The sequence below is a fragment of the Puma concolor genome, chromosome E4, assembly GCF_028749965.1.
Source record: "Puma concolor isolate L17-30 chromosome E4, mPumCon1.1.hap2, whole genome shotgun sequence".
Classification (NCBI taxonomy): Eukaryota; Metazoa; Chordata; class Mammalia; order Carnivora; family Felidae; genus Puma; species Puma concolor.
Genome location: NC_141683.1, coordinates 3,752,925 through 3,770,723, shown reverse-complemented (window position 1 = coordinate 3,770,723; position 17,799 = coordinate 3,752,925). Strand labels below are relative to the sequence as shown.

The 17,799-nt window shown below is 42.5% G+C and overlaps 2 protein-coding genes across 2 annotated transcripts; both read left to right on the top strand.

Moving 5' to 3' along the window:
- The first annotated feature begins 1,700 nt into the window (after positions 1–1,700).
- LOC112851662 (olfactory receptor 6K3-like) lies at positions 1,701–5,325 on the top strand. Its single transcript, XM_086694577.1, has 2 exons — positions 1,701–2,687; positions 5,311–5,325. Exons 1-2 carry the CDS (start codon positions 1,746–1,748, stop codon positions 5,323–5,325), a joined length of 957 nt encoding a protein of 318 aa, XP_086550703.1. The 5' UTR covers positions 1,701–1,745.
- Positions 5,326–8,814: 3,489 nt separating this feature from the next.
- On the top strand, positions 8,815–9,768 carry LOC112851663 (olfactory receptor 6K3-like). The gene has a single exon (XM_025915146.2). The coding sequence runs from the start codon at positions 8,821–8,823 to the stop codon at positions 9,766–9,768; it is 948 nt and encodes a 315-aa protein (XP_025770931.2). The 5' UTR covers positions 8,815–8,820.
- The last annotated feature ends 8,031 nt before the right edge of the window (positions 9,769–17,799 follow it).

Genomic DNA, 17,799 nt, shown 5'->3' with positions numbered 1-17,799 from the left:
GCGGAGCCTTCTTGGGATTCTCTCTCCCTCTCTCTCTCTAAATAAATAAACAAACATTAAAAAAAAGCCTGAGGACTCAGAAACTTCAAATGTTGGTAGCGCATAAAGGCAAGTATAGCGGGAAACTTACTGGGCACAGGCATAAATAAAACAGGATACTCCATTATGATGTTATCCTTTGAGAGGCCAGTTTTTCCAGACTTGCTTAGGACTCTCATTAAAAGTGAATTGTCGGGGAAAAAAAAGTTAGAGGGGGAGAGAGCCAAACCATAAGAGAGTCTTAAAAGCTGAGAACAAACTGAGGTTGATGGGGGGTGGGAGGGAGGGGAGGGTGGGTGATGGGCATTGAGGAGGGCACCTGTTGGGATGAGCACTGGGTGTTGTATGGAAACCAATTTGACAATAAAGTTCATATATATATATGTGTGTGTGTGTGTGTGTGTGTGTGTGTGTGTGTGAATTGTCATACTTCCCTTTCCAGTCTCCAATTTTCTTTTCTCACTTGTCCATGGCTGTCTTGTGGGTTTAATTCTAATTGCATCAAGAGTATGGCTTCCAAGTTAATTTATTTGACACCAACCATTTTTTTTTACATGCCAACCCTGTTCTAGGTTACTGCCCTGAAGGAAGAGCCCAGTCTAAAGAAGGAAAAACAGGGGCACCTGAGTGGCTCAGTTGGTTAAGAGTCCAACCCTTGGTTTGGGCTCAGGTCATGATCTCAAGGTCATGAGATTGAGCCCTGAGTTGGGCTCGGCGTTGACAGTGTGAACCCTGTTCAGGACTCTCTTTCTCTCTCTCTCTGTCTCTCTGTCTCTCTCTCTGACTCCCTCCCCACTCACCCTTGCTCTCTCTCTCCCAAAATAAACGAATAAACATTTAAAAAAATAAGGAAGGAAAAGCTAGTAGTTGATGATGAAACATGATAAATATAATCCAGAAACCCCAGGGTAACAGTGCCCAATATTCTGGAGTGTTGACTATCTTCCTGACGCTACTCTAAGCCCTGAAAGTGTGTTTACACATATTGGCAGGGGCAGTGGGTTCGAGCGCTTCCTTAGAGATACGGTGCACGGATTTACATTCTGACTTCAGGCGAGAATCCCGCAGAAAAGGGTTTCACCTGTCTGTGTCTAAGTGTTCTCCTCTGTAAAATGAGGATGATCTTGCCTCCCTAGAGCATCTGGAGCATTAGGGAAAAAAATACAGCCTGTGCTTGGGGCGGTGCTTGCCACAGTGACTGACTCCATACCCAGCACACTATGCAATGCGGTTCTTGCTATTGTAAAGTGTTTGGCCATTCTCAAAGCCTTCCGTGCTAGTATTAATATTTTCTCCCGTCCGCCTCCGGGCTTCGGCTTGGGTCATGATCTCACTCACGGTTTCATGGGTCTGAGCCCCCCATTGGGCTCTTCCCTGACAGCGCGGAGCCTGCTTGAGATTCTCCCTTTCTCTCTGCCCGCCCCTGCTCCCACTCTCTGCATCTTTCTCAAAGATAAATAATAAATAAAACACTTAAAAACATTTGGGGACTGCTGTTTCTGTGGTTGTGCCTCTGAAGGAGTGGGGAGAAAAAGCCAAATACTAGTCAATGTGCACAAGAGTGTGAAATTAGAAAAGAATAAAACTTGCAAGTTATTTCCTGTTATTCATCCAAGTTACTTAGCTGTTCACCACCCGTTCTTCTCCGCCTCCTTGTGAGCTGGTGTGTGCCCTCTCCTTCATTCGCAGGGAGCTCTGCTGTGCATATGGAGAGGGAAAACCTGTCAGCCATGACTGAATTCATCTTCACTGGCTTCCCGCAGCTCCAAGATGGCGGCCTCCTGTACTTCTTCCCCCTACTTTTTGTCTACACCTTTATTGTCATTGGGAACCTGATGGTCTTCTTTGCCGTCTGGCTGGACACCCATCCTCACAACCCCATGTACAATTTCATCAGCATCTTCGCCTTCCTGGGGATCCGGTACATGACAGCCACCATCCCCAAGATGCTCTCCAACCTCATCTGTGAGAAGAAGACCATCTCCATTACTGGCTGCCTCCTGCAGATGTACTTCTTCCATTCACTGGGAAATCCCAAGGGGATGCTGTTGACCACCATGGCCATTGACAGGTACATGGCCATCTGCAACCCTCTCCGCTACCCGACCATTATGACCCCCCGGCTGTGTGCTCAGCTCTCTGCAGGCTCCTGCATCTTGGGTCTCCTCATCCTGCTTCCTGAGATTGTGATGATTTCCACACCGTTTCTCTGTGGGCCCGACCAAATCTGTCAAATCTTCTGTGACTTGGTCCCTGTGCTGAGCCTGGCCTGTACAGACACGTCCACGACTCTGGTTGGAGATGTGATCCATGCTGTGGCCATCATCGTTACCGTCCTAATCATTGCCCTGTTCTCTATCAGGATGGTCACTGTGGTCCTGAGGATCCCCTCTGCTGAGGGCCGGCAAAAGGCCTTTTCTACCTGTGCAGGCCATCTCGCTGTGTCCCTGATTTTCTTAGGCCACGTGTCCCTCATGTACTCACGATTCAATGCCACCTACCTCCCAGTCCTGGACACCACAACTGCACTGATGTTTACTATCCTTGCCCCCTTCTTCAATCCCATCATCTATAGTCTGAGAAACAAGGACATGAAGAACATGATTAGAACACTGTTCACCTTCAGAAAACGTTCGACATGTTTGGAGGTTAATTCTGAGCCACAAATCTCCTCCCCCCGTCTTACTGTTTTCTGTAACAGATTTAAAAAAAAAATGAAACCACTCTATACATAGTTCTTTGTCACACTGAACTTTCTGTCTATTCTCCTCATTATTTTCCCTGATATCTAGGAAAACACATTTATACTCTAGGTCATAGCTATTAACACTGATGTACATACGGTCAAGAACCTTATTATGGGGTTGATTTGCTTGCTTTCTTCTGAACGGTTGTAATTAAAGGAAAGCTCGCTCATCACTCCAGAAGCTGGCCGTGTGCTTCAGGCGATAGATCTCGGGAAAGTTCTCTATTTCATTATGGATCATGGATTACCTGATTAGGTTTGTTGGGAGTAGATATCTTTTGTTTTTAAGTTTTTGAAATTAATTTATGTATTTTGAGAGAGAAAGAGAGCACAAGCAGGGGGGAGGCACAGAGAGAGAGAGAGACTGTATCCCAAGCACTCCCTACACTGTTAGCACGGAGCTTGATATGGAGCTCAAACTCACGAATGGCGAGATCATGACCTGAGCCAAAACCAAGAGTCAGATGCTTAACTGAGTGAGCCATCCGGGAGCCCCGGGAGGCAGATATCTTAAAATAATGATAATAATAATAATACTTAAGGAAGTAACGTATACTTTCATTTTTAGTTATGTAATTAGTTCTTCATTAGAATAATAAGCGTATACATTTAGTAAGACTAAATGATTCCTGATGCCAGACATGTTCATAAGAAACCTACCATGTAGGATACTGTTGACACGTATACACTTCAGTACACACAGATACACACAGAGAGGAATGTTAGTTATTGCTGGTCTTCCTGGGGCTAAGCATCTTCATTTTCTTCAACACAAAAGTCTTCTTTGCATCTATGGAATGGCAGCTTCAAATAACATGATTCATTTGACTTTCTAACCGAACAGCTCTAAAGAAACTTTTCCTCTCCTTGCCATATCCAGTGCTGTTGCCTGAAGTTTCTATCATAATTCATGCACAGCTCTTATAATTATCTTCATAAAACACACATACAAAAATTTTGGTATAAAAATAGCAATTTTATCCTATGTACTGCAATTTTCTTCCCCAACAGTCCAATAAAACAGCCCAAACCACGTGGATATTAATTTCTTTAGAGACCCAAAAGGCGCACAAAACACGAAACAACCCCACCTAGCTTACATCACAAGCATCCTTCCGGGGGGGGGGGGGGAGAAAAAAACCTCTGTAAGTCCTGAAAAACAAAGAAAGGTGAAGTCAATAGACAAAATGTAAATAATCTCTTAAAGTCATAGTATATACGACACAAAATTTAAGGGAATTCGGTACAGGCAAGAGAAGGCCCCATCTGGGAAATATTTTGCAGGAATCTTTTTTGATAAAAGTGTTGGAAATTCCAGGGGCGCCTGGGTGGCTCAGTTGGCTAAGCGTCCAGCTTCAGCTCAGGTCATGATCTCGTGGTTTGTGAGTCCAAGCCCCGCATCAGGCTCTGTGCTGACAGCTCAGGAGCCTGGAGCCAGCTTCAGAATCTGTGTCTCCCTCTCTCTCTGCCCCTCCCCTGCTCACGTTCTGTCTCTCTCTGTCTCTCAAAAAATAAACATTAAAAATTTTTTTTTCAAGTGTTGAAAATTCCAAACAGAAGTTGGATTTTGATAGATATGCATTGGGATGGGGGCTCATGAATGGGTATCTGGAATGTTTCTGTTTATCAAGCGGGGACTTTACCTCTTAACTCCTGGGTTTCCTTTGGTGGATGGCACATGAAGTGAAGTTGGGACATCTTTGCCTCAAAAGTCTGAGTTTAGGATTCCACAACCAACAGAGAAGAGGCACATTAGTGGCTGTGTGTCATCGACTTGTTTCAAGTCCCATCAAGGAAACCATTTAAATTAAAGGGCCGCTGACAAAAGCAGCTAGAAATGGAGAGGGGGCCTGGGATGCAGTCACATACAAACTTCAGTCCTACTTGGCCTCCGAAGCCAAACCCCGTGATTTTGAACTTGCGCCACGCTAATCGTAAATAACGAACACAAACAAAAGCAGATAAGGAAACAAGAAATTATCCAACAACACCTGTTCTCGACTTAGGATTGCACTTCACGGCTTCACCGTAGCCTCGCCAGAAAATTTGTATTCCTGTTCCATGGGCAGCCAGAATTCAAACGGTCATATCCGCATTCCTGAGTTTGCAGGAGCAGGCATTGGAAAGACAAATGCACCACGAGGGCAGGAGGATCCACAGAAGTGGAGGACGTGTGACGCATCCCAGCGGCTCTCCCACATACAAACCCTTGCTATTGTCAATTAAGTATCGGATAACTTTCCATCCTGAAGGAAAACAAACAAAAAGGTTTAAAAATGCTTCTGCCAATCTAAAAGTGTACTTATTCCTCCAAGTGTCACAAAGGGCTTCATATACCCAACTGTTTATATTTTTCATGTGGTACATTTGCAAAAGAGCAGGGAGAAGAATTTTATCTTTTTATTTGTTTGCTCCAGAAAGCAACAAATCAGAGAATCAGAGAATAAAGAGACTGTGCAAGTATGTTTCTCCACGTTGCTACCACTGGTGCCTGTTTGCCAACTGGACGTTCACTCGGGTTGCAGTGGGGCAACTCTTGACAATTCAAGTCCACGGTGAAGGCTGGTCTGTTAGGTTTAAAAAGGGGGCACTATGGTCATTCAACTATTTCCATTTCTAGATTTCCTAACACCTGGATAAGGGCAAATACAGACAAATTAAACATTTCTTTCCCTTTATTTAAAAGTTTTATTTATTTATTCTGAGAGAGAGAGAGAGAAAGAGAGAGAGAGAGAGAGAGAGATGGAGAGCATGAGAGGAGATAGGGAGAGAGAGAGAGAATCCCAAGCAGGCTCTGTGCGATCAGCACAGAGACCAACGCGGGCTCAAACTCACAAACTGTGAGATCATGACCTGAGCTGAAACCGAGAGTAAGACTCTTAACCAATTGAGCCACCCAGGCACCCCAACATTTCTTTTTCTTAAAGTAAAGTAAGTCACTTTCCGTTCTTGTTAATTTATGCATTTTCTCATAGAAATAATTTTATTTCTAGAAACAGATGCACCGCAGATTATATCTGTAAAGCAAACTTGCCAAATGTTGCTGATACTAAAAATCAGGTTAGTTTTCAAGGGGGGGGGGGGTGGAATAGACAATCTAGATAAAATTGCATATTCAAGGGAGCATATAAATATTTCTTAGCGATAAGATTTTGGTACTACACTTGAGAGAAACATGAAGGGAAAAAAATCTTCCCTGATAATTTTCAGTGGTTAAAAATAAACGTATCTTACACAGTCGTCGTTAATATGAATTTATTTTTATAAAGTATTCTAAGTCACCAAATTCCATGATTAGAGATGAGAAGTCCTTCTTCCTAACATTGTACATTCTTGAGCCAGGCTCTGTAACCACATTCACATGAAAGACGTGACCCCATCGCTTTGCTACCGTATCAGGAAACTTCTAAGATATTTTCTGTAAGAATGGTGAATAGAAAACGAATTAATATATGTGTTGTTGTATTTGGCGATGTTTGCAACACACTGTGAAAGAAGTGGTATACAAGACCAATCTTTCATACATTTGTGGGGAAAAATAGAAAATTAAAGAATTCATCAGAATCCATAGGAATACTTTGAAGGAGAGCCCCATATATGTTGCTGGAAGGAAAAAGGTGGGGGGGGGGGTTTCCATCATCTTCTTTAGTACTGGCTCACTTTTCCAAACGACATGTTTTCCCAGAAATTGTTTTCTTTTTTCTTCGCTACTTTATCCATGATACTTAACATGCCAGTAAATCACCTTCAATGCTGTTCCTTTTTTAATTTTTTTAAAATGTTTTTATTTATTTTTGAGAGGGAGAGAGATGGAGCGTGAGCAGGGGAGGGGCAGAGAGAGAGGAGACACAGAACCCAAAGCAGGCTCCAGGCTCTGAGCTGTCAGCACAGAGCCCGATGTGGGGCTCGAACTCGTGACCCACAAGATCATGACGTGAGCCAAATTTGGATGCTTAACTGACTGAGCCACCCTAGGCACTCTAACACTGTTCTATTTCTTGTGTGTTTTTGTGAGGGTAGAGTCCTATCAAAGCTGTTCTTTGTATGGAACCCTCTCAATTCCATACCGAGATGGGAACTGACTGGTTAAATCGTAACCAGTAACAAGAAAATGGTGGTAACAATGGTCACCGGGATCTGTGAGTCTTCCTTGGGACACTGATTCTCCTCTGACCTGAAGATCTAATGAGAAGACAGGGCAGGGGTCTCTGATAATTGACCCCATGCGGGAACAGATTGCCTTCTACTTATTACCGAGGGATAAAACCTCAGTGGAGTTCATTTTCCCTTTGGTGTCTTTGGTAGGATGGCTATAACAACACTTCCAGAGACAGTGGAAGAACATTCGGCAATGCAGAGACCCAGGGAAAAGGAAGAGCCCTCTGGCATTTTGCAGAGGTGGGTTTAGGGTCACTGAGGGCTGGGGAGAAATTATCCATTTTCTTTGCTAAGGAAGACTCAGTGAAGATCTGGGGAGGCTTGAATTTGGGCATTGGACTAGGGCTTCTGAGAAAGTTCCATCTCTGGAATTCTGGGCTCTGCATATTTTCAATCAGAAATTATATCCAGTTATTCAGACCATGTGATGGTCCAAGACATGAATGCGCATCCTCTCTTCTCTACCTGCCTTGCTTCTGGATTTTTCTGGCTTTAATGATGTTTGCAAGTCAGATCCAAACCTAGTCATTACAAAAGAAGCTACTTTCAAGTGCTTGATATATACTAGGGGTCGTGAAAGACAAAGGCTCATCCTGCCCGAATGGAAGCTCACAGTCTAGTGAAGTTAAACAGAGAACAAGAATTGCAGTGAAACTTAATCAGGTTAATGGTAGGGGCCCTGCCAAAGACACAGAGATGAGAATAAACCCAGAGGCGTATGTGTACATGTGTGTGTGTGCGTATGTGAATGTGGGGAAGGACATGAGCGCACTTCTGACAGGAGGCAGTGGCTGAGCTGAAACCCAAAGGAAGCCAGAAGCATCCTGGTGAAGAAAAGCGAGTCCGAATGCCTTCCCAAAAGAGTGTTGGCCTTCACAAGGCAATGATCTCGGGGAATTGGAGGTAGACCCTGAAAGCTGCCATCGTGCAGGAGGAGGGAGGGGCGGGTGGGGATATGCTGGGTGTGCGGATCTGAAGTCTGGAAACACACCTGTGCTGGAGACAGAGGCTTGATGCCTATGTATTGTTCATCCACAGACAGTGAGGAAAGACAGGACTTCAGGGGCCACAGCAGAAACTTGCCATACACAGCCATGTACCGAATGGGTAAAGAAGATGGGTCCATAACACATAGAAGGAAACAATGATATAGCGAACACACGAGAAGAAGCCTCCATATAGGAACAGGGCGAACCTGGAGTGGGGTTGCATGAGAGCCAAGGGAGAAAAATCTTCAAGTAGCAGTAATCAGGAGTTTCTGGTGCAAAAGGGTAGTCATAATATAATAACTGAAACGTTTATGTTGCTTTGCAGTTATCATGTCACTGACACATAGGACAAAATGTCTTCTGTAAGTGGCAGTAAAGAAAGAATTCACACAGCAAATGGTTGAGGAGTGAACAAGATCTGAACGAGATACTGTTAATATTACTGTTTCAGAAAGCCGATCTCGGAAAGAAATGAGAACAGATATTGATCATGAATGCCGGGGGCGTTGATACATTAACTCATGTAATACAACTCCGATTGGACAAATAGGTTTTCACCTACAGAAGAAGATGCTGAATCTCAGAGAGATTGTGGGACTTGCCCATTATCGCCCAACTAATAGGCAGCAGGATGAGAATTCAGGCTCAGTATGTTCGATATGTTCGATTTGAACCCTGGCTGTACTAATCATTAGCTATACTGTCTCCCAAATAAAGATTGCAGATACAGGCAACCCACTGGTCATTTTGAACTGAGGAAGTGTCAAAACACATGCAAAAAAACCGCCACGTAACCAAAATACTGTTTATGTTTACACTGCATCGATTTCCTTCTCTGTTAGTTGGGTATAACCTCTCCCTTATCCACAGGAAGCTCTTCTGGAGATAATGGAGAGTGAAAATCTATCAGCCGTGACTGAATTCATCTTCACTGGCTTCCCGCAGCTCCAAGATGGCGGCCTCCTGTACTTCTTCCCCCTCCTTTTCGTCTACACCTTTATTGTCGTTGGGAACCTGATGGTCTTCTTTGCTGTCCGGCTGGACACCCGTCTCCACAACCCCATGTACAATTTCATCAGTATTTTCTCATTTCTGGAGATCTGGTACACCACGGCCACCATCCCCAAGATGCTCTCCAATCTGATCAGCAGCCAAAAGACCATCTCCTTGACTGGCTGCCTCTTGCAAATGTACTTCTTCCATTCACTCGGAAACACTGAAGGAGCCTTGCTGACCATCATGGCCATCGACAGGTACGTTGCCATCTGCAACCCTCTTCACTACCTGACCATCATGACCCCCCGACTATGCGCTCAGCTTTCTGCAGGCTCTTGTGTCTTTGGTTTCCTCATCCTTCTACCTGAGGTTGTATGGATTTCTACCCTCCCTTTCTGTGGCCCCAACCAAATCCATCAGATCTTCTGTGATTTCGGTCCATTATTAAATTTAGCCTGTACGGATGCCTCTGTGATCCTAGTGCAAGACGTGATTCATGCTTCGGCCATTCTGATAACGAGTCTGATTATTTCCCTTTCGTACATCAGAATTGTGGTTGTTATCCTGGGCATCCCTTCAGCGGAGGGTCGTAAAAAGGCCTTCTCCACCTGCGTCGCCCACGTTGCCGTCTTCCTGATGTTTTTTGGCAGTGTGGCCCTCATGTATCTCAGATTCTCTGCCACGTATACGCCGTTCTGGGACACAGCCATTGCTGTAACATTCTCTGTCCTTTCTCCCCTTTTCAATCCCATGATATACAGCCTGAGAAATAATGATATGAAAGATGCTATTAAGAAGCTCCTTTGCCCTCAAAAGGTATTTCGTGTACGTGGTAGGTAACTTAGGAAGCAGTCTTCTGTATGGATGGAACTTCTTCGCAAAATACTGACCCCACAAACACGAGAACTGAAAAGAATTATGCAACTAGTCCAAATTTCTTCTCCATGAGTTGGTGAGAAGACTGACAGAGAAAGTCCTATGAGGACTTACAGAGACGGCAAAAATACCGTTTTCTTTTCTGTATCCCTCATTTTGTGCATTTGATTTTAATTTGCTCTTTTACTTCAAGGTGGTTAATTGTATAAATATTAATAATACTCATAGGTGTTACCTTTCTTTGGTATCGAATCTCTTTACAAAGCTCCCAGTGACCTGATGGAGCCCATGGAGCCCACTCCCCATGACACTAAGGTGACGGGTCCAAGTTCTTTCTGGAAGCTACTGGACATTAAGCAGAAGTAAGAGCTTCTGGCACCCAGACCATAGACTGGGTCCCCCATCTTTGCTTCCTTTCCAGTCAGCCTTGCTGGTATTTTTAAGATCTGCATACTGGGGCGCTCTGTACGTGACGCTGTCGTGAACAGCGGGGGTCACGGATGATGTGCAGTTATGGTAACCCTGTAACTGTGAAAAGCAACTGAGTAGATCAGATCCCTCCCCATGGGAACTTAGCATCTCACGTAGGATCAGTGTGAGAAAATGTTGACATAATAAATGCATATGTTTACATCTATAGGCAATGAAATTTATTGATGATTTAATCCACCCCTCTAAGAAATTGTCTCTTTTCCAATATCAGTGCTAAAATATATATTTCGTGTAGCAGTTTTCCTCTAATACCTATGTGACTTGGTAATAAAAAATGTTTAATTCAAAATTATATACTAAAACTTATTCATGTTTCTACAAAGTACTTAGAGCCATCAGTTTAATTATGGCAAAAATTGGATTGGATATGCAAATTATTTCTCTCTTTTGAAACTTTATATTGTTTCCTGGCTATCACCATTCTTTTTTTTTTTTAATATTTATTTTATTTTTTAAGAGAGAGAGAGAGAGAGAGACAGAATGCGAGCAAGGGAGGGGCAGAGAGAGAGAGGGAGACACAGAATCCGAAGCAGGCTCCAGGCTCCGAACTGTCAGCACAGAGCCTAATGCGGGGCTCGAACCCATGCACCCTCAGATCATGACCTGAGCCAAAGTCGGACGCTCAACCGACTGAGCCACCCAGGTGCCCCTGGCTGTCACCATTCTTATAAATATGGCAATTATCTTTTTTTTTTTTTTTTGCATAAAGTTCTTTCCATTTTCAAAAACTTCTGTCTCAAGATAAATTTCAAGAAGTTGACTCACTAAAGTAACATGCGCTGATATGTTTATAGCTGTTGGTAAAAATATTGTTTTTGCAAATGGTTTCACTAGTGCATCGATGGGGCACTTTCGGTACAACTTTGATTGCATGGATTAAGTAAGAAGTCGAGCTGCTCTGCGAAGCTGCCAATTCTATCACGGACAAGGTGAAATTGTAGCACGACTGTCATAAAGGGTAGTGGTAAGTTGCAGTGATCAACTGAGTTATTGGTCCCGATTCTTCACATCCCCGTAACGGAATTACAAGTTCACAAATCTTCAGGGTGGGTGGCGTATACTTTTCTGCCCCATAACTTTGGATTGCCTTTTTTCTTTTTCTTTTTTTTCTTTCTTTTTCTTTTTCTTTTTTTTTTTTTTTTTTTTTTTGACTATTGGGATGTCAGTGGACATTACGGGGGTTGAATCGATGCCTTTGTGGTTGGGCTCGCTCTGGAAGCTGCTTTTCTGACAGGATTGGACTCGTGAGGCCGTGTGCCTGGGAGCCCCTGGTGCAGAGAATTAGAGACATGGGGGGCTGATCTACCCAAAGCCTGGTGCCTGGAGTCCAGAACCAGAACCCAAAGCCAGGAGTCCAGCCTAAGTCACCTTCTTGCAGCTGACGAGCAGACTCATCAGTAGGAGGCTAAATGATTATTGTTTTAATATCCATGTGTGAAACACTTCATAAGTTACTGCGTTCTGCTGTGCGTGGGCTTTGTCTGGCACCGTACCAGCCCGGAATTGTCGAAATTTAATAACTAGTCCTTACTGTCCGAATCTTAAGATTGTCTTTTGGGTTGTAAATATTTTAGAATCGTATTGTTAATTATTTCTTAATAATTCTATAATTTTCAGAAACATTATCTGCATCAAATGTGTAATTATTGAACCATGCCACCTGGTTGTGTGTGTGCATATGTGTGTGTGTGTGTGTGTGTGTGTGTGTGTGTGTGCATGCGTGGGAAAGATATTTTACACATTAAATGGATTTTTGCGGGGGACGCCTGGGTGGCTCAGTCGGTTAAGCGGCAGACTTCAGTTCAGGTCATGATCTCACGGTGCGTGGGTTCAAGCCCCACATCAGACTGTGCTGACAGCTCAGAGCCTGGAGCCTGCTTCGGATTCTGTCTCTCTCTCTCTCTCTCTCTCTCTCTCTCTCTGTCCCTCCCCTGCTTGCGCTCTGTCTCTCTCTTTCTCTCTCAAAAATAAATAAACATTAAAAAAATTAATAGATTTTTTTTTATCATTCAGAAACAGAGAAGGTGCTGGAGACCTGCAGTGGGGAGTTGGGGGGGATATGCAGGTGAGCCATTCTTTGGAAAGACCATTCTTTTTTCTATACCATTTTCCTCACCGTTTTTGTGGCTTTTAGTCATCTTGCACTTGATCAGTATTTGGAAATAATGTTACAGCATTAAAGATTTTTTAAGGTAGAATAATAGTTAAATACAAAAGCTTTTAAAACAATGTGAAAATAAAAAAACATATGCACGACATATTGAAGAATTGTAGAGATTTTACTTTTGTATTCTTTTTTAAAAAAATATTTTAAACTTTATTTTTGAGGGATAGAGCATGAGCAGGATAGGGGCAGAGAGAGAGAGGGAGACACAGAATCGGAAGCAGGCTGGAGGCTCCGAGCTGTCAGCACGGAGCCCGATGCGGGGCTTGAACTCATGAACCATGAGATCACGACCTGGGTTGAAGTTGGACGCTTAACCGACTAAGCCACCCAGGCACCCCCTACTTTTGTATTCTTATCACTTGTTAAACGTACATAAGCAAAATGTTTTGTGTTTGTCCAAACATAGCATAAAGTTCATATGAATTCTCTATAGTAGTCTCTAATTAGAAACTGCTGTTAGGTAAATTGGTGAGTGTGTCTTTTCCTGAAACCATAATACCATTTCTTGTTGCATATTTGTTTAGTTTATTTGGGGTGAGAAAAAAATCATTTTCCTTAAAGTAAAAGATTTCTTTAAAAGAAGAACAAAGAAAAGAAACTTGGAAGAAAATCAGCATCAAATATAGACAAGTAATTTAAAATAAGATAAATGCAAAAGGCTCATAATCACATAAAGAGATGCTTAAACTCTGGTGCACCTGAAGCTCAGTCAGTTAAGTGCCCTACTCTTTGTTTTGGCTCGAGTCATTATGTCACAGTTCATGGGTTTGAGCCCCGCATCCGGCTCCATGCTGTCAGTGTGGATTCTCTCCCTCTTTCTGCCCCTCCCCTGCTCATGTGCGCTCTCTCTCTCTTTATCTCTCTCTCTCTCAAAAAAAGAAAGAAGAAAGAAAGAAAGAAAGAAAGAAGAAAGAAAGAAAGAAAGAAAGAAAGAAAGAAAGAAAGAAAGAAAGAGACATGATTAAACTCTTTATTAAGGCTCAGTGTTGGAGGGAATGTAGAGACAAAGAAACACACATACCCAGCAGGTAATATAAACTAGTGTAGCCATTCTGGAGAAAATTCTGGTAGAACTTAAACTCGAGTGTATCCTCTCTCCTAGTAATCTTGCTCCTAGGAATGTGTCCCAAACATATTTTCACACATGTTAATAAATCAGCATGCGTGAAGATGTTGGTTGGATGTGGGGAAGTTGGAAGCAATCTGTGACCTATGATGGGGAAGAGTTGCTTTAACTAAGATCAGTGAATATTTCAGAGGATCATATAGGTGCTAGATGGTGTGAACTCAATGAACACAAAGAAACCTAAATAACTAAAAACTAATGCTGAGTGAAAAAAAAATCAGCAATGCAACGAAATCAATCCGATACAATTGATGTGAACAAAAAGCACATGTACACAAAACACAAATGCTTGTTTCGCAAGGAATCATACCTACGGAAGATATCTTATGATTACAGTTAAGTAATTTAAATAGCTGTCTATGGAGAAAATAGGAGGAAGTATGAAAATTAAGGAAAATAAATAAAAACGTATTTCCATATAAATTTCTCTGTCTCTCTCTCTCTCTCTTTTTTTTTTTTTTTTTTTTTTTTTTACAACAGCAGATCATTGAGGCGCCTGGTTGGCTCAGTTGGTTAAGTGTCCGATTCTTGATTTTGGCTCAAGCCATGATCTCACAGTTCGTGAGATCAAGCCTTGCATCAGGCTCTGCGCTGATGGCACGGAGCCCGCTTGGAATTTTCTCTCCCCTGTCTCTCTGCCCCTCCCCACACTGTTTCACTCTCTAAATAAATAAATAAATAAATAAACTCAAAAAAAAAAAAGCAGATCGCATGCCATCAGAGTTAACAACACATTTGTATGTCTTTCCAAGTCACAGCACAGAGGTCTAGTATTTCCATATCAAACCAACTGCAGCATAGTATGTTGTATTATGGTTGTACCCCTTACCCCTATGGCTGCAGATTGAAGTTTATTTCAATCACATCTAAGCATAAACATGTCACGGTGAAATCATGTCACAGTGAAAAACGGCATGTATGTGTGTAGACTGCGATCTTGTTGCAAGATTAATTCCTAGAAATACAGCTGCAATATTCAATAGTATTCAGGATGAAATAGTGCCAAATCACCATTCTCGATATCCTAAGAGTTTGTATAGTCAGCAACATTGAGAGTTTACATTTCAACACATTACCTCGTGTAACATGTATCCCTTGACATATTCTTTGTCAATCTGAAACAAAACAAAAGGGATGCAGACACGTTTATTTGAGAATCACTGGGATAATATCGCATATATTTAATAACCAGCGCAGATCTTTTCTGTTTTTCCTTTTAACTCTTAATTGTTATGTGTCGACAATTTTTCTTTTTCTTTTTTTAAAATATGCTTTTTTTTTTTTAAGTTTGGTGATTTATTTTGATGGGGCGTCTGGGTGGCTCAGTCAGTTAAGCATCCGACTTCGCTCAGGTCATGATCTCACAGTTCATGAGTTTGAGTCCTGTGTGAGGCTCTGTGCTGACAGCTCAGAGTCTGGAGGCTGCTTTGGATTCTGCGTCTCCCTCTCTTATCTGTTCCTCACCCACCCACTTGCATTTACTCTCTCTCTCTCAAAATAAATAAGCGTCTTAATTTAATTTTAAAGTTTATTTTTCGGGGCGCCTGGGTGGCTCAGTGGGTTAAGCGTCTGACTTCAGCTCAGGTCACGATCTCGCAGTCCGTGAGTTCGAGTTCCACAACGGGCTCTGTGCTGACAGCTCAGAGCCTGGAGCCTGTTTCAGATTCTGTGTCTCCCTCTCTCTCTGACCCTCCCCCATTCATGCTCTGTCTCTCTCTGTCTCAAAAATAAATAAACGTTAAAAAAATTTTTTTAAAAATAAATAAAGTTGATTTATTTATTTTTGAAAGAGAGAGAGAGAGAGAGAGAGAATCCCAAGCAGGCTCTACACTGTCAGTGCAGAGTCTGAGACAGGCCTCAAACTCATGAACCGTGAGACTATGACCTGAGTCATGATACCAAAGTAGGAAACCAAGGGTCAGTTACTTAACTGACTGAGCCCCCCAGATTCCCCTACACGTTGACAAATGGCTGCAACTATATAAATTTCTTAGACATGACTTCATGTACTACTTGAAGGGAACCATTGCCTGCGTTTGGAATCGATGATACAGAATTAAATGTCATCACGGGTTGTCAAGTAAATTTGTTTCCATGTAAATAACCAATACCTTTTATAGAGTCTCCTAAAACAAACACAATGCTTAAAATTATACAAAATTTTAAAATTCGACCTAATTTCCAAATTAGTATTTTAAGGTGAACAAGGATATAGCAGATCCTGTTGGCTCGGTTGTCTAATCCAGGACCCACACCTAAACCTATTTTGCCCATGTCTCTGAAGGAGTTCCGAGTATGGAGATGTTGGCAACAATTTGCCAGGATTTCTGGGAGAGCTATTGCTGGTGGAGTCCCAGCAGCACAACTTTTTTGCTGTGAGTGTGGAAACGATGCCTGGCACTTAGAGATCTGTTTTGCAACCTTAAGGAAAAGTCCAAGAGAGTGACTCATCTATTCGGGATCAAATAAGCAAGGAGTGGGGCGCCTGGGTGGCTCAGTCGGTTAAGCGTCCGACTCCAGCTCAGGTCACGATCTCACGGTCCGTGAGTTCGAGCCCCATGTCGGGCTCTGGGCTGATGGCTCAGAGCCTGGAGCCTGTTTCCGATTCTGTGTCTCCCTCTCTCACTGCCCCTCCCCCGTTCATGCTCTGTCTCTCTCTGTCTCAAAAATAAATAAATGTTAAAAATAAATAAATAAATAAGCAAGGAGCATTCCTAACCGATACAAGTATAAAGACTAGTTTAATTATAGAGTAAGAATTAATAAGCAGTCATTTTTTGAAGTACATGTTAGCATCCAGTTGAACTTGTCAATGAGAACACAAAATTTTTAGGAGCATGTGTTATTAACTGTCAATTCCCATGTCAAATATACTAAAAGAAAAATGTCATTTCCTACAATTCAGATTTGGGTTCCTAACAGCTGTTTTTAGTAACGGAACCAGAACTTTTTACAGAGGAGTTTAGCCCATAACACAGAGAAGGAGAAATTCAACGAGAGAATGGAATGTCTTATAGCTTAAAAGCAAATTTGCTTTTTCCTAAATTTGGCTTAATGGCTGGAAATAAGTAATCAGGATGGAAGTCTAGATCTCGCTTTTCATTGTTCCACCAATCCACTCCTCTCTGCTGAATCAACTTCCTTCAAATCCAAGTGTTGGATTTTCAGTAGTTTGATTCATTTAAAAGTCAACCCAACCAGAATGCAAATTGGTGCAGCCGCTCTGGAAAGCAGTGTGGAGGTTCCTCAGAAAATTAAAAATAGACCTACCCTATGACCCAGCAATAGCACTGCTAGGAATTTATCCAAGGGACACAGGAGTACTGATGCATAGGGGCACTTGTACCCCAATGTTCATAGCAGCACTCTCAACAATAGCCAAATTATGGAAAGAGCCTAAATGTCCATCAACTGATGAATGGATAAAGAAATTGTGGTTTATATACACAATGGAATACTACGTGGCAATGAGAAAAAATGAAATATGGCCTTTTGTAGCAACGTGGATGGAACTGGAGAGTGTGATGCTAAGTGAAATAAGCCATACAGAGAAAGACAGATACCATATGGTTTCACTCTTATGTGGATCCTGAGAAACTTAACAGGAACCCATGGGGGAGGGGAAGAAAAAAAAAAAAAAAGAGGTTAGAGTGGGAGAGAGCCAAAGCATAAGAGACTGTTGAGAACTGAGAACACACTAAGGGTTGATGGGGGGTGGGAGGGAGGAGAGGGTGGGTGATGGGTATTGAGGAGGGCACCTTTTGGGATGAGCACTGGGTGTTGTATGGAAACCAATTTGACAATAAATTTCATATATAAAAAAATAAAAATAAAAGTCAACCCAACCAAAAGTACTACAGAAAAGGAAGTTTTTAAAAATACATTCATTCTGGGGCTCCTGTGTGGCTCAGTTGGTTGGGTGTACAACTCTTGATATCAGCACGGGTTGTTACCTCAGGGTTGTGGGATCGAGCCCCAGGTCAGGTTCTGCGCTGAGTGTGGAACCTACTTGGGATTCTCCCTCACCCTCTCTCTCTCCCTTCCCTATTCTCTCTCTAAAACAAACAAACAAACAAACAAACAAACAGACAGACAAACTTAGAAAAATACATTTATTCCAATGCTTCAGGCTTCCAGACTATCTCATTTGTCCTGGACTGGAGTTCTCTGGGAGTTCCCTGCGACTGGGTTCTCCTAATTACCAGGCTGA

Coding starts and splice junctions, on each gene's coding strand:
- LOC112851662 (XM_086694577.1), top strand. CDS start 1,746: ATGGAGAGGGAAAACCTGTCAGCCATGACTGAATTCATCTTCACTGGC.
- LOC112851663 (XM_025915146.2), top strand. CDS start 8,821: ATGGAGAGTGAAAATCTATCAGCCGTGACTGAATTCATCTTCACTGGC.